At 37.9% G+C, this 18268-nt stretch overlaps 1 protein-coding gene across 4 annotated transcripts in view; it reads left to right on the forward strand.

Moving 5' to 3' along the window:
- LOC124183086 (G-protein coupled receptor Mth2-like) overlaps nt 1-18268 on the forward strand; it is a 32153-nt gene that overhangs the window by 9711 nt on the left and 4174 nt on the right. For 2 of the 4 annotated variants that reach the window (XM_046571102.1, XM_046571105.1), the window contains exon 2: nt 7990-8068. In XM_046571102.1, the coding sequence (XP_046427058.1) occupies nt 7990-8068 (79 nt within the window). Of the gene's footprint in view, nt 1-933; nt 2070-4645; nt 5480-7989; nt 8069-18268 lie in introns of those variants that run through there. The other 2 variants (XM_046571104.1, XM_046571103.1) reach the window with 2 other exon arrangements.

Below are 18268 nucleotides of genomic sequence, written 5' to 3' on the forward strand. Positions count from 1 at the left end.
ACGGTACTGGGAATACCTCACGCACGCTTTTAATGCGATTAAACGAGTAATGGAGTTATTCGAATAAATAAAAAAATAAAAATCAGGTTTTCTCAAGTGGTGAACTTTCATTCTGATTCGTTTGCGGAGGGATTGCAAAAATTTTCATGGAAATCCATTATTACGTTTTTTATATTTGACTTCACGTATGTGAATTGATCATAAGAACAATGATCGACAAGGCAAATCAATTAGTTTTATTTCATTGCTCGTTACCTCCCATTACATCCGTTGGAAAATAATGTATATTACCTTCCTAAGGAGATAATTAATTCCAAGCTTGGAACGAGCAATTTTTTATCCAATTTACATGCGAGAAAAAAGGCCTACTTTATTCGCGTGTTAAAAAACGCATGTTTTTTCATGATAGACGATAGGATAACTCGTTAGTGGATTTTTCTTTTTGCTATCTTTATCTTTTTTATACCGTTTAAGATTTTTCTCTCTCTTTTTGTATACAGAGATGTACCTAACTTGTGGAATTATATTTTTGTTTTCTTTTTATGCTATTACAAATTTATTGCAAAATATGTGTCAGTGATCGCGCAGCTAGCTCCAGGTACTTTAGGAAACCTGTTTTACTTACGCTCTTGTCAACTCAGTGCAGATGCCTAGAGACTGCCATGCCGTTGTGATTTCATGAGACAGTAATGACCGTCCAATTTAATCAGATTTAGTCACCAACATCACTTCGGAAACTTAAAATAGAATTGTGACTTGTTCGGGTCTCCAGTGGGAGTCATTGTAATCCATAAAAGAAGAAGAAGACGAAACAAAAAAATGATGAGCTCGAATAGTATACCTATCACCTTTCCAAAGAGCTAACCACTGTCACGTATATCACAAGTGATAATGTCTTCAGTGCGAATAACAACTCGTTGCGGTTGATTTCAGTATCAGCATGACGACTCGCGAATGAATGAAGCATGCCCTACGCAGCCTTGACACATTGTTCATTGGGAAATACAGGTCTGCTCTCTGCGGTAGGGATGCCAAGACGAGGCTCGCGCCGCGGAACACATCGTAACATCGAAGCTCCCAACACGCCCCATTCCCTCTCGGGATTTCCATGTAACGCGTACTAATACGCTAAAGCGGAGGTTGTAAACCCACTCGCCAGTTAACCAGACAAGCGACTCTGAAGCAGTTGGCGGGCGATCACCTCTCTCAAGTGCAGTGACATACTTGCGCGGATTCTCTTAAAGTGCTCGAAGAACCAGACGAACGAGGAACATCCGCGGCCATGCGTTTCCTCGGCCTGGTCATCGTCGTCCTTGCTGTATCCTGGACCAGGGTAGAGTGTCAGGCCTGTTCCAGAGCCTTGTCCGTTCCATTGACGAACGCTTCGAGGATGGAGAACGGATCCGTGATATTCGACGGGCGGGTCTTTCCGCAGGAAACGGTCTGGAGTGACGGTGAGGTGACTTTCGGATGTCCGTGCGAGGCGTTCCCACCCTGCATAAGGACCTGCTGCAGCCCCGGTGAATGGATGAACGGATCGACGTGCATTCGGCCGACGAATGAGACGGTGAACCCCGTCCGACCACTGGACAAGTACTTGGTGCCGGAACTAAAGTCGATGAACGAGCTGAGCGACGTTTTCTACACTATACCCAACATCATATGCCCCAGTGAAGACAAGTACGCCTTGGACCCCGACGAGTTCCCTGATCAGGACATGTACACCCTGCATGCCGATGGCGTCATGACCACCGCGGACTCGCAGGTTCTTTCACCGGATAAATACTGCATCGGATTGACGATGGAGGATCAGAATATCCTCGTCGCCGTTTGTCACAATAGCGCACCGATAGAGCCACCTAAAGTCGGCTGGCCGATCGGGATGATTGTCTCCATACCCTTCTTAGTCGTCACTGGAGCCGTTTACGCAATTCTCCCCGAGCTCAGGAACATCTATGGAAAGACCCTGATGTGCTACGTGGCGTGTCTGACTATTGCCTACGCTTTTCTGACAGTGGTGCAGCTCGGTCCCACGGATGACATGGAGCTCTGGCTCTGCCAAACATTGGGTAATCCTCAAACAATGTTTTTACGATTAGTTTTCTTCCGTTAACTTGGTCGTCTCTGGTTGCAATAGTAGCGATAATTCAGAGAGCTAGATTCACGCCGGTTCATTACTATCGCCCGAGCCAACGGAAACTGATGGCTTATCGTGGTCAGAGCAACTCCAGCTGGACTGGAAGACGAGTCGGTAAATGGCACACTGCTACCTCACAATACGTAGTTTCTGGAAAATATAAGGTGATCAAGGCTAGAAAATTCTCGATTCGAGTCGTCGTTATATATCTGATGCTAATGACCTTGTTCAACATCATGTCAAACGTATAATGGAATGCGAAAAGCATAACACACACGCTTGGCCTGAGTCCACCATACCGTCTGACCGTAAATTAAACTAATATCTATACGTTCCCCCCATTGAACTTGAATTTTATTCGTAGCCGCTCGTCTATTACAATTGCCAGCCATTTTGTATACACGATCAGTATTTTTCTCGGTTAAATTCTCGGGCTGAATTCATTTCGGCACTAAGAATTTTTACACGTATATGTAACAAACTCGTGCAAAGAATTTAATCAGGGTAAACGTTGGCGGTTCTGAAACGCAGTTGTCATTCGGGTATCATCATGCATTAGGTCTGTGTAAAGGACGCAGAAAGGCCAGCGCGTAAATTACAACCAGAAATGGAATTTTCGTTAGGCTAATTGATTAGGCGCCAACTCCTAGATCGATAATATTCCCTCGTGGTTCTTAAGAGCACATACCGCGATGCCAACAGTTGGAAAAACACACTCAACACTTTTATCACCAATTATGCATCGGTCATCGACGAATTGACAGGGCCAGAAATTGCCTCTGCACATGTTCCGCTTTTATTTATTACACTTTTTATCCGACTAGCCCGGTGCGAGCCGTTGATCTAAAAGTCCTTAACATTTTGTAGATCCATTAGCGGTTTCGATATACCCCCCGCGTTTTTTTCACCAAGATTTATGCTCCACATGGGCAATTTTGCTCTCCCACGTGACACTCTACCATCGGCAATCCCTCAGTCGAAAAAATATAACGCACGATGGGCGTTATTGACGATAATATAACTCTCGTATTCGGAGTGATCGATCGCGATGGGAATTTTATTGGAAGAATATACGAGTAACATTTTAACGTACGATCGGATAAACATCAGGTCAGAAAAGTATATGCGATTCTCACGAGCCACGATCTACCGCGTCGTTAATTGAAAGCCCATAAAATCTGACAGTATTTTCAGAAAGCTGCCGGTCTTTCCACCTTCGGTAAATCGCTTCTGGCTACGAAGCATGACACTCAGCTAATGTGATCTTTGTACTTATCCAGTAATGACAGTATGACTTGCAACGGAAGCGTAAAATAAAAACATTCCAGTGAATCAGATGAGTACTATTACTCTCCTAGTAATGGTATTCGCATCGCAGTGTCATGTCGGAGACCTTGTCAGCTTTCAACGCATTTCCGATTTGAACAGGTCGTTAACCAATGTTTGAAATCCGGCCTGGCGATTTGAAGAGACAAGAATTTCTTGGCAAACATCCTGCAGCTTCCACAGGAGCGTGAAGTGGAGGCATGCGTTACAGTATTCGAGAAAAAAAAATGGCTACAGAGTGTTCCAGTCGAGATGAAAGTCTGTGATAAAACTTATCGTTGGACTCTCCGCAATAGACTCCATTAGTTTGTGGTTTCCGTAATACAAGAGCGAATGAGTCGCTTATATAAAGATGTATCTTCTTACGTAGTTCTGGGATTTCAGTGGGTAAATAATTAACAATATCACGCGGGTTGAAACTGTGCTGGCCGTAATCAATTGATAAAAACGTTCACGATTGAGGTAATCAGCGCAGAAGTACTTCGCGTGGTTTCTCTCCCGTTCTGTTCTAACCCAACCGCCAATTTCCCCGGACAAACCGCCATCGCACCGCATCCGTTCAAACCTGCAGACGACATAAGAATAATTAATTTATAAACATGTCATGGCCTCGGTGTTGAAGCCGATATTTCATTAATTTGGACCTAACAGGATCCTCTAAACGACTGCCGACGAACTTCTTCGTAATCTCGACAAGTGGAATTGGATTTTTTCGTCAGAATTGAAGTTTGTAAGAGAATAAAAATCCGCAGCATATTCGCGGGTTACGAGAGATTATAATGGAGTCCACATACCCTGGGTGACTTTATGCCGTGCATTCATCGTTCTTGGGCCTCAATATCCACACTTTTGGGGTAGTAAAAGACCCGGAACATTTTTTTCAGAGCCAACTTTCCTTCCTTCAGTGTCACATTGGATGTTGGTGAAGCCTTCCTTCACTTATCGGTGGTCACGTCGTCATTAGTGGGATGAGATTCCGAGAAATTACAGCTCTCTCATGCGAAATGAAACCTCTTTGTGGCGGTTGACCGTTGGAAATACTTCACGTTCATCACACAATCATACTCGTCGAACTTCTCGTTTATATTATACCCTATATATACATACAAGGTCTAGATTTGCGGTGAGTGTATGACTACAGGGGGACATGATTTGCAGTCACCTCACTGGAATCAGAATTAGTTTGCCATCATACGTCGTCGAAGATGGCTGACTTCGAAGTAGTTTTGCTCGTGCTTAGTGCCCTGTCTCTTATCGTTCCTGAACCGCTTTTTGCCGACGACGTGCATCGCCAATGTCCAATCAATGCGCGCATCAATCTAACCAGCATTGAACCGGATGTACTAGGGTTAGTGAGAAAATCCAATCACGTTTTCCCACCCGCATCAATATGGCATCAAGACGGTAACATCTTCGGTTGCATCTGCCATATCAAGCCGTGCTTGCCAATCTGTTGTCCACTGGGAATGAGCACCGTCAAAGGGAGCTGCGTGAAGAGCAACGCTTCGATGACGACAAATTTCACTCTGGGCTACATTCCCGATGATCAGCTAAGTCCTGTTGAGCTGACCGAGGAGAACTTTCATATGATCGTTTCGGATCCTTGCAATGGTGGCGATGCCTACATTCTGGAACCCGAAGAAAGCGACGAAGATATTTTTCACCTTATGAGGAACGGCTCGATTCATCTTCCGTTCAATAACGTCAGCAGGATAATTACGTTCGACGATTACTGTCTCAACTTCGATTACGACTCTTCCACTTTCATGCCAAAAATGTGCTACGAGCCCATGCCTGAGGTGCTGATAATGCGCCCACTCTTCAACAGTGGAATAATGATCATCTCTGTTCCATTCTTCATCGCAACCTTCCTCGCTTACACCATACTACCGGAAACGATGACCATCCACGGACTTTCGATTGCTACGTATGTGGCCTGTCTAACTGTCGCGTACGTTACAGTATCGCTGAACAACATCATCGGCCCGACGTCTGATTCATTGTGCCAATTCTCATGTAATGTATCATCTTTCAGTTGATATTATTATTAATATTTACAACTGTTTTCTCTACTTATCGTACTACACTTATCGTTCCTTTTGCTTCCAACGTCATTATCGATAATCCTATGCGCATTTGACCTTTTTCTCCACATGGAATTCATTTTTTCGCCTCGCTTAATTTGATCGAATATCTGTAATAAGGGCGTTAGGTAATAACTCACAAGTGAACGAATTCATCGTTCAGCGAAATGTAAGATGAAGCGAGAACAATTAATCAGGGGCCTATTCAATAAGCTGATCAGTTTATCAAAAGGAAGGAAGAGACAATTGTTGTAGAAATTGAGATCGTCGTGTATAGCTCGGGTAAAAACGTTTCAAAAGTGGTTTCCTCTACAGGAGATTAACGTATCGCGTATGAGGACAAAACGAAGTCGGTAAAAAATACGTTACTCATTTCTTTCGATGTTTTAATCGGTAGTGTATATCCTTGTGGTAGTTTCGTACTCCTTCTTGATCGACGTGAATTACCATTATTAGGAAACGCAAATAAGGAATATAAATTTTCCTTTTTTTTTCCCTACATAACATTTTTCTGATTACCAATACCTTTTGCTGATTAACGAAGGTCACGGTCATCAAAGAACGTAAATTCTTTTATACGTTATTTCTTAATTTGTATGAAAAATCATTATTCTCTCATGCCTAATGCTGAAGTTTGAACAATAATATATAATAATGTCTCACAGCTTTGCTCGAATTTGCGTATTTCATCTCAACTTCAAATTAAGACTAAGACGAACCAAACTTCATCAGCTATATTGGCAAGTTATACGCAAAACCCAACGCTTGTTGTTAAACGTGCAACGTTACTTTGACGATTTCATTGTACTCTGGCACAAGTGCCACTGCCCTTTTTGAGTTAGCCACTACAAGACAACTCTGACGTCATCAGAGGTTAACCAACCACCACTGTCGATATAATAGAAACCATATTCCAATATCCTTTAATTGTGAAATACTTATGATTCTAAAGAATATCCAGCCAGTATAGTTTCACCCGTTGTTGAAGATGGTTAAACTCGAAGCTTTCTTGGTCGTAACGAGCATCTTGTGCGGCCTGCTTCCGCAAGGACTTGACGCGAATGACCTTAGAAGCCGATGCCCAATAAACGCGCGGTTCAATCTTAGTGGTCAGGTTCCAAATTCATCAGGAATAATTTCAATGTCCGGGCACAATTTCTCCGAAGAATTAAGATGGACTGAAGGCGCCGGAAAATCGTACGTGCCCCTGTTTTGTCCTCTGGGAATGTTGTTCCGAGTGGAAACGTGCATAGAGACCAACGACCCGATTCCAGCCGAATTTCCGCCCGTCTATTCAGCCGACAGGTCAATCAATACAATTCAAGTTTAATTGAAATGACGAAGAGAACTTTTGCATGTTCGTGGCAAAAAATTGCAAGCACTTCGTTTTCGGATCCGACGAGACCTTTTACCTTCTCGAAAACGGCTCCATCCAAAGTGGAACTTACATTTGGGATGTAAACCAATACTTTTTCAATCTTGATGCAAACTCGTCGAAACACCTGCCGAGAATTTGATTCGACCATCAAGATTCCAGGGACTAGACAAGTCCGAATGTCTCAATCATCGGGTCGGCGATATCCTTGCCGTTCCTCTTCGTTACATCTTTGGTACATCAAATATTACCGGAACTCCGGACCTTCCATGGACTGACACTGATGATGTACGTCGAGTGTCTTCTTCGCCTTCGGATTCCTGGTTCTGACGAATATCGTGGCAGCCTTTCCACAATTTTACTGCCTTGCTGGATGTAACCCAACAGTTTCGTGTTCAAAAATCGTTTATTCACGGTGTCCAGTGATCCTGGAAATATCCTTGAATTTTACTTGTCCTTTAAAAGTCCTGGAAACTATACTTGAATTTGTGACGGATTTTTCGACGTACACCACGTTGTTGTATCAACAAATATTCATCGCCAAATCGGTGTCAATCATGTTAAGCTAATCTATTTTTTATAACGGATGGTATAAAATACACGACTTTTGCCTCCGTTTCGATATTTCCCGATCGAGGTAACCGTGCCTTTCGTCATTGTGCGTGTTCCTTGATTGAAGTGAAAAACATTTCCACGTCTCATATTACAAACGTGCGATGTTTAGTGTATAATATTATTTACAAATCAAGTTGGCGATTCAAATTCTTCGACACACTCGTATAAATTCTCAATAATTCTACAGCAATACCGGTAATAATAATAATAATACTAATATATATCCATCTTGGAAACCGGTTTTAAGCCGGATAACTTGAGGTTTTGACTTCCGGTGTGGGCTTGTTATTGAACCGCACAAGAGCAAAGATTACTAACGACGGTGACGCGTCGCTGTTGCAGAGAGTTTTCTTCTCATCTCGTTTCTTCGACAAGAGTTTATTCATTTGTTTATTTTTTCAAACTCATACACGAATCGATGATTAATAAACATGTATTTCATTATGTTACAGCGTTTGTCATCCACTTCTCGTTCCTCGCAAGTTTCTTCTGGCTGAACGTTATGTGCGTCGATATCTGGTGGACGTTTGCGTAAGTTTTCAATATTTCCTTTATGTATGTATAAACTATCACGGCATATTTTTCTACATCAATATTCGCGTACGATTCTTCCATGTTTTTATAAGCTAGCTTTAAAAAGAAACGGCTTTGACCAATCGAGACGAAAAATTGTTTGGAAAATCACAATACAAGTTTTGCAAACCGAAATCGTGTTAAATTGTCGTTAGATTTTTTATTTAGTTTTGGCAAAGAGCCATACGCTTCCAAGAACTTGACATTAACTTCTCCATACGCCTTTCCATGTCTCTCTCTCTCTCTCTCTCTCTCTCTCTCTTTGTCTATTTGGCAAGGCGCAGCAGGAATGTTGAGGATGAAAATGGAGGGGGAGTCACGATTAGATACCGGCTTGGATTATTTTGCCATATGTTCAGCTAATAAACCATAAAGTGTTTCGCGTAGAAATGAAATAAAAAAAGAACCAATTAAAAAATACAAGATCATCAATAATAATATCGTCTGTAAAAAAGCGTAATCAGACAGAAATTGCGCAATCTGCGGCTATGATATTTAATTTTTATCCTTTTTCCTCGTAATATAAATAATAATGTAAAATCAAAATGCCTATTAATCATAACCGATGTCGACAGAGTTTCACGCCTTGTTGTCATACAGGAAAATTTCTGCGGAAAGAGGAAAATAAAAACGTGAAAATCATACACTGATTAATATCTTGCCTTGTGGTTTCACCGTGGTTAATATTTTCTAACTAAGCATTGTCCGTATGATTCTTAATTAGTTATTTCGAAATTCTTTTCATTCGACTTCCTGCCACATTTCGTTATATGTAAAGTAATATTCGTCAATGCCTTCTTAACTTTCCGGCTACTTTGTTTTCCGTCCGTGATAAAAATGCTGGTCTCGATTCTGTAAGAATTATGTGACAGTGACTCCCATTCACTAATTCGAGAATTTCCCCACCGTGAAAATTTCCACTACGACGAATTTTTACAGAAATTGAAACATTTCGTATTATTTCGTGCAAAATCTGATTTCAGATTCGTAATTAGCGAATCGAAACGCTTACAATTTGTGTAAAAAATTCTCACGTGTAGAGGAACAACTTTCTCGGAAATGAATTGTTCCTTCGATTTGCACGATATTTTAGCAATCAATTTGTTTCCAACAACAACAATTTACATTATATCGCAACAATTACTCTCGAGTATTGAAAACCTATCAGTACACTATCAGAAAGAGTAAAAAACCGGAGAGAAATATCTTTTCAAAGTTCTCTAAATATACAAAAAACGGATATAAAACAGGTGGCAAGAATACTTTATACCACTATAATTCAAAGGGTTAATCGGGAATATTGATACGGGAGTTTGCTCGTGTTAATTGAGGGTCAATAAAGCTAGACGGTTAGTTCAGTTTTATTTATTGCCCGTATGTCCGCGGGGTATGGCTATTAGATAAGTAAAACGCCCCGTGGCGTGTCGATGATTAAACGACGCATCGCGTGCAATTCGAGTCAATTAATTGACCCGACGAAAGGCCTTTAACGATTTATCGATACTCCCTGATTCCAAACGACAATAACTTTACGTCACGTGTAATTGTCGTTCAGATTTTCCAGGACAATTTTCACTCGCGAAAGTTCAAAGTTTGCGACTTAAGAGCCGCAGTTTTGAGTCACATTCGTTTATGAATCACTTCGCTGACTCGAAATCGCTTTGACCGACTTCGTATCGACTTGAAACGTATTCGACCAACTTCTAGCGGCCTTTTTTCGTCCCCCCGATATTTCCGAGAGTTTCAAGCAAGGCCAAGTTTAGATCGACGAACCGTGAAAGGTACACCGAGAGAGATTTTTAATCGAAAAATATAGTTCTAGGTAGAAAATAAAAATTAGTTTTCTAGCCGTTACCATTCTTTCTCATTACGATCGTTGTTGCTAGATTTTCTTGTAACTGTTGTGAAAATTTAATGCTCGTGTAACGATAAATTAACGTTCAAGCCTTGTTTGACTAAAAAAGTAGAGTAAACCTCGGAAACTGATTTCGCGTTGCGATAACCAAAAAAGGATCGACGATAGCGCAAAATCGTTACGCTCATCTCGTTTTTCCTAATTCCAACAATATTCAAACACTTTTTTTAACGATACCCGTTTTACTGAATTTTTCCAGTCACTGTAACAAATGAAATCTTTCTCAATGTCCCGGATTTTCATAAATTTCCATAACACATGGTTCCAGGGATTTTTCCTGCGGGCAAGAAAATCCAGATCTCCTCCAAAAGCTACGCTGCATTTTAATTTATTTACAAAATTTCGATTCTTTGACACAGTAATCGATCATCTAACCAACCGTTTGAAACGGTACGATAAATTTCACCATCAAACGCGAAACGCGTCCGGCTTTTACACCGTCGAATATCACCGCAGCGTAAAAGATGGATAATTTATTAATATTCGGTTCGAGAATAAACGAAATTTATCCCCCCGCGCATCATTATTAACACTTGTCTAGCCAGTCATGGGATGTGTGTCTATATTTAATTTAAAGTAAATCTATAATTATACGATGAAAGCGGATACGGCGCAAAAGCTGCCGGTAACTCAAACAACTCGGTTTCTCTTTTTTCCAAATCTTTTTCCTCTATTCTTTGTTCGCGTATATCGTCCAGTAGTCCCGGACTGACAGCTTCATCGTTTCAATTTGAACAATCATCAATTCAACGCAACCTCTTTCATCGAGTATATATTTCGCAGACACTTACATAATTGTAACATCGTCTCTTTTTTTTTTTTTGTGCTAATATTTCCATAAATACGTATACACGATTCTCTTTCGTCAAAATGGATCATTTGAGTGTGTGTGTTTTTTTTTCTCTCTCTTTCTCTTTTTTCTCTTTCGGCAGAAATTTATTTCATCGTCGATAAATTTGCGATTGCACGCAAAATAAAAAACCAGAAATAAAAAAATAAATGTCAACTTTTAGGAACTTCTTTGCATTGTGTGTATGTGTATATATAGCACACACATGCATACAAGTTTGGTGTAAATTTTTAATATTATTTCGAATATTCTAGGTCACGAATTGTACTAAAACACACAGACTCAAGTTTGCAATTTCGGATATTTACGTATTTACGTATACAAAAACATTTCTATGAAAAATACTGTATAAATTACGCATCCAGTGTAGCATTTTTAGAAAACTGAAATAAGCGTTGTTGAGTCGCGGCTAGTAATTAACGTGCATTCCATTAGCCGTTATTAATTAATTAATAACATTCGGTTATCTCTAACAGGTTATATATATATACGTATATATACACGTTATAAGGTAGCATGCGTAAATTTAACTGCGTCATCGGACCATAACGGGTTGACACTGTAACTCGTTCCTTTTTTTTTCTTTTTTTTCCACCCTCTTTCTCTCTCGAAACGATGCCGTGACAAGTGACAACGGTCAATTACTATCGTGAACCCACCTGACCGTTTTATCTTATCTACATTACGGTTTAGGAAAAAAAAAACAAAAAATCCCAACGAAAACTTTGATCCCAGTTCGAGTGCGTATTAAGGATGATACACAAAACGCGTTGAGCGTCCGTTAATTCGTCCATGAATGGTTTTTTGTTTTCTTCTTTTTGGGTAGTTTTTTTCCCGAAGAAAAAATAATCGTGAGGATTGTAAAACAAAAATTTCACACGAATTATTTCTTTTATTATTCGTCTAACCGTTTATAGTAATAATAATAATAATAATAATAATAATAATAATAATAACAACAACAACAAGAATCAGGCAAAGTGAAAACTCGGAGAATGCAGCGGACTAATGATTATTTTTAATTTTACAAACGCGGGGAGTAAACTTTTTTTTTCTGTCCAACATTTATGGAAGAAAGTTTTGATCGCTTATTTATTATGAATGTGAATATCAATCCTTGATAATAAGGTGAACATGAAAAAGTTTAAATCGCTCGAAGGTGAAACGAATTTTGTAAATCACGGATAAAGCTCTTCGATATTCACATATGGCCAAAGTTTGACCAACTGTCGGGAGTTTTATACGTTCGTTAATATCTATAATCTTTCGTATGAATCTGTCTATCATCTGTCTATATATATATATATATATATATGTATGTATGTATATAGATATTTATGGATTCGCGTTACATTTGCACATCGCGTTCGGGCAAAACAAAAACGAGTTTCATACCCAGCGGCGTAAGAGAATTGGTAAAAACATATGAATATACATATCGTTTTTGTATATAAACATTTGTGACGTTTCGTGTTTTCGTCATTCTCGAACCGACGATTGTTTTCAACGTAAAACAAGGCCACAGATTCTCTCGGCAGGAAACTCGGTCAAAGTGGATGAGGAAATAAAAAGGAAGAAAAGACAAAGGAACAAAGAATGAAAATCTGCAGAGAAATGAAATGAAAAATAATAAAAAGTAGAAAGTTAACAAACTTTCACACGAACATCTATACGATATTAATACATGTACGATTTAGCATTCTGAGTTGGATCGCGATAAATTCGATGACGACGAATTTTTTTATTACGCAATTAAGAAGGAAATATTTTTTTTTTTTTTGTTTTCTGTCAAAAGGTATTCAATTTTCGCATTGCGTCTGGGCGATTGTTGTTTTGAAAAATGATTACTTTTTTCCTGACGTAAAAAACGGGAAAGAAAAATCACAAACAAATTTAAAAAAATTACAATCATCCACCAGAGCGTTTAAATATTAAAATTGTACCAAAAGTACAAGGTGTGTGTGATATTGGTATGATTAAATTTTTTTTTGTTTTGTTTCAATTTTTGTCCTTCTTTACGAAGCCGAGCCCAACGTACAAGGGAATTTACAACTAATTACTTAAACGCGTTACGCATTTATACACGTATTACACGTTTGTCGTGCAATAAATTAGATCATTTCCACGCGTATCGGGTGCCCCCTGAGAAAAGCAGAAAAAAAAAATTATAATAAGTAAAAACCACACGAGATTCATGGATTTTTAATAGAGACATTTTATCGGTAAAAAATTCTTCCATGGTTTTCATTTGATAAGGGTTATAAAAAATAACGTGATTAATTATACATATAAAAGTCTGAAAGATTGTTACAAGTTGTAAAAGTGAAAGGATAAATTGAATAATAACTCTCACAAATGCGTTTCAACTTTTTAAAGTATAAATTCGTGATAAATACTTGTAATGTGGAAAAGATAAAAAAAAAAAAAAAACGTCTCGCTTCTCTGACTCTCAGAATATCGGCAATAATTTCTCATGTTCTATTCGAGAGGATGAAATGACGTTTAGCGTGTGTATATATATATATATATATATATATATATCAACGTCGCAATAATACTACACGAATGTATATACATACAATGTGTAACCCAATTAGCGTGGGTAAATAATCAACGAAACGTGTATAACTGAAACAACACCCACGCGTGTTGTCTGTGCGATAAACAATGCGGTGTGTGTTTGGACCAATAAGTGCCACGCGGAGACTTTTCTTCAATCATTTGTTGATTGATTTACAACATGAATCGAATGTGATTTCAAAAATTGGCACACTGAGAAAAATTTCATTTGTTACGGTAGCTGGAAGAATTGAGTAAAACAGATATCGTTAAAAAAAAATATAGCAACAACGATCGTAATGAGAAAGAATAATAGCGAATACTAGACTTTCCGGTAACGGCTAGAAAACTAATTTTCATTTAAAAAATGGAAATAGTTAAGGACCGAGCGGTAACCGGAACTAAAAATTTCTCTCAGTGCGAACATAAAAATATCGAAAATGCGAAACGAAAAAAGATGAAAGTGGAAAAATGAATTTTCACCAAGCCAGAAATTCACGGAACTAAAGATCGTCGATTATTCGGAATTTCGGTGTTCCAAATATTGAAATTATCTCATTTTCGCCTCTTCGAAACGTTCGCCGTTTCGTCAAACTTCCATATCTTAGCTTACAAAAAAAAAAAAAAAATCGGAATTCGTCGCTTTCGCAAATTTTCAAATTCGTAATTTCAACCCCGCCCCAAACGGCAATAACACCTCCTATACATAATGCGAACGACGACACTGTTTGCCATCGACGGACAATTTCCTCTGCCCGTAATATAATTCGATCCGATCCTGAAAATCCACCGTGGCAAGTAAAACAACGAGGCCCCGGAAACTGAAGGTGGGTTATAAGGTGTACAAACATCTAGGCGTGTAATTTCCTGCGACTAATACCGGGAATATATTCCTTGTCGTTTTGCAAACTAAACATCGTCGATCGTTTCGTGTTGCGATTCGCTGGGAGTAGCTTTATTATTATTATTATTGTTATTGTTAATTTTTTTTTTCTCTCCTTGCTTTCAACGGAAAGAGAAATAAAACTCGTCGACCTATTTAAATAAATAAGAAGCAGAGAATTTTTCGTTTCCGTTTACACAAATTTTTTCCAATACGTCATTCATGGTCGATTTCTAACGAAATTCGTGCGTCATCGTTGTTCTTTGTTGTTGAAATTTTATCGCATTCTTTCTTCTTTGTTTTTTTTTTTTTTTTTCTTTACATATTCGCGTATATATTATGTATACACGTGTACGTGTGCGTACCAAAGGATATTTTTTCGCACGTTTATTTAGAATATAAACACGTGTACATGGATGCGGAAAAAATCCAATGATTTATGGGTAAACTCGAAGAGGGATAATATTTAGAATTTGAATTTTTCAACGAATTTTTACGACTTGTACTCTTTTTGCTCGTATTATAATACGCATATAATACGTATACGATATTTACCGATAACATTGTATCTTTCTACCTATTTACTTCAATTTCTTTTTCATCCGATCCGATTCTATACATCCGGTTTTCTCGATTTTCTTTCATCCTACATGTATACTTTTAAAGGTGGAATTTTTCTTAAATTCCACAACAACGATAAATTATAATGAAAAACTAAAAATAAGAGAATGAAAAAAAAAAAAAAAAAAAAATGTATTCGTATACATTTCAAAATTTCAATTTGACGAAAACGTCATTCGAATAGAAAAAAAGACGAGAAGAAGTGGTCGGAATGAAGATCTAAATTAAATCAATTGTTGACAAATGAATCCACATTTTTTTTATGTGACGAACTAACAGAATATTTCTCCTCGGTATATTTATTAGATTTAACAAATTGTTTACTGCTTGTGTACGCAAAAATTGTACGTACGACTTGCGGATTAACAAAGATTAGATAATTTTTTGTTCAGGACATGTGTCTCGATTCGTAATTATCCGTTGTATGTTGAAAAAGAGAGAGAGAGAGAGACAGAGAGAAAAACATCTCTAACAATGAAAAGAAAAATAATTGGATTTATCATAACGAAGGAAAATAAAATATTATTGTTGCAGTAGTTAATTTTTTTTCTTCGCTGCAACAACAAAGTTGTGCGAAATTTGAATGAAAATAAAAGTCAAATATAAAAAAATTCCTATACAAGTTGAGCTAATTTTGATTTTATAATCACATGTTTTGCGGCCAAAAAAAATTCTTTGCTTTATTATAACGCGTTAGATTTTCGCGAGACAAAGAATATGCGGCAAGGTTACAGAACCGACTTTAACATACAATTTCAAAGTCAGCGTGCTTGAATCAGGGTTGTTTTTGCAAGTAAAATGAAGAAAGATCGAAAAAAACTTGATAAAACTAAGTTCGGCGTCTGTTTCTGAATTGTTAAATTTCATCTCAGAATCTTTTTTTCAAGTCGTAACTGCGCGTAACGAAATATTGCGTAGAGTAATAACGTACCGAGTAATGTAGAAATTTACACAGTTGGAAAAGTGACTAGGATCAACGTTGTCGTGTACAAATTTCATGCCGAATAATTGCGACACATGGGTGTGTCTGCGGTACGTTTCAAAGGAAGACCAAAAAAAAAAAAAGAGAGAGAAGAATGAATTCGCTGAATTTCAGGCGAGCTCGAGGAAATCGAGAAAACGAATTTGCCGGTGTTCCAAACGTTGGTGACAGCGGTGGGATGTAGAAAATTAAAATTAAAGTGAACTGGTCTACGGTAGTACGAATTTTCATTCGCTCTGAAAAAAAAAAACATATTTTCTTTGTTTGTTTTCTCTCGGCTCTCTCCTCGCACGGTTCATCGCGAATAACGTACGTTCATTATTGTAATTAGCCTCGACGTGAAATGATTTGACGGCTGGTGAATTAACGGGCACGTGGATTGCGTGTCGAGATAAGAAAAAAAAAAACAACTAATTCCAGTGCTTTCCGTCCCCGAATTAATGCTTTTGTAGCGTACGTTTTATGCAAGAACACGAAAGAGAGAAAGAGCGAGAGAGAGAGAGAGAGAGAAGGGGAAATAAGGATTACAGACGTGGGTGTTACGCGTATATTGTACAGCTTCGGGGTTTTGTTTTCATTTGAATTTCTGCTCAGGTTTATAAAACACATCTATAATGTATAAAAGAGTTTGCCGAGTCCAAAGCGATTTAATCACAGTAGGATGAATTATTTATTATCGCTTATCGCTGGTCGTGCGTGACAAGTTTGTGAAATAAATTTAACTCTTTGAGTCGCACATCGTTGTGTTGTATCAAATTTTATTGCAGGTGATCGCAAATCTGATGTCAGATTATCAAAATTCAAGATGATGGATCCGATATGGTGGACGAATATTTCAAATTTTAATGAATATGGTCAGAAAAAACTTTATACGGGAGTTTTTGGTGTCGCAGATCGGATTCGCCGTACTGAATTTGCAAAATCTGATTTCAGATTCGTAATCAGCGACCCCAAAAACCTCTTGACAGAGGTTTTCCTCCGGATTCGATCGAATTTGACATTTTTGTCCGTCAAATTGGATCCGTTATTTTGAATTTTCAAAATCTGATTTTAGATTCGAAAAACTTACAATTTATGCACAACATTCTTACGTGTAGAGGAATAACTTTTTCGGTATTGAATTGTTCCTTCGATTTGCACGATATTTTTGCAATCAATTTGTTTCTAACAATAACAATTTACATTATATCGCAACAATTACTCTCGAGTATTGAAAATCTATTAGATATATCATCAGAAATAGCAAAAAAAAAACGCAAAGAAACATGTTTTCAAAATTCTCTAAATATACAAAAAATGTAAATGGTAAGAATACTTACGACTGTGACTCAAAGGGTTAAAGCAGAAAAGAAAAAAGAAAACTCGAAATATCAGAGGCTGTTTTACTTTCGAAAAATGATGAAAAATTAGAAAAAAACAAACAACCAAACAAAATTGATCGTCATCGCATTATGTGTAGGAAATTTGTGTCCTTTCCGTCACTATTTTTTCATTCAATTCGCTGTAAATAAAACATCTCTGTTTGTATAATTACAAGCTTGCAGCCTACGAAGTTAGTTGCCCAGAATCATCCAGTAGGGTGGGTAAAAATCCAATGTAAATATTCACAATACGTATAACGTTAAGTCTTTCACGCAAATACGCTATTATCGTCCTTGTTTTCTATTTCTTTTTAACCGCGTGCCTGGTAAACTAATTTCTCTTCCATCATTTTTTGTTCCTTGGAAGTTTCCCATCAAGTAACAGACTCGTAGCGTAGAAAAAAAAATAAATAAACAAGTGGTTAATTGTTGTGCACTTATCACATCGATAACAAACTTGCACGCTATTGATTGCCTGTAACAACGTATGATAAATTAATTAGAAAAATAATAATGATCGTTTGCACGGCTGCAAGAAAATGGTAACAATTCGCAATCCTAATTTGTACGTATAAAATTTTCTCGCTACTCGCACGTTAAACACCCGAATCAACTGCGTGTTGCACCTACTTTTATTACAAGGCTGAAGTTAGCAACGTTAACGTGACGATACAACATCAGGAGAAAAATGAATCATTATTAGAAAATTCAAGATAACTTGTATATTTTGTTTACAATGGTTAACTAAATTATTTTTCCTAAGCACGCGTCGTTACAATAACGTTAGTAACTTTATCCTCATCCTTTACTGCCATTCAATTGACACGATAAATTGTTTTAATTACCCATTAACCGTCGTATAATTTGGCAACGTTTTATGAATTATTAATTAAATGTACGTACAGGTATGCGTGTGTGTATTTATACATACGAATGTATTTATCACGCACGTAATTTCGTTCCATGCGAGATCGCAATACCGTATCT

This window comes from Neodiprion fabricii, chromosome 5, assembly GCF_021155785.1.
Source record: "Neodiprion fabricii isolate iyNeoFabr1 chromosome 5, iyNeoFabr1.1, whole genome shotgun sequence".
NCBI lineage: Eukaryota > Metazoa > Arthropoda > Insecta > Hymenoptera > Diprionidae > Neodiprion > Neodiprion fabricii.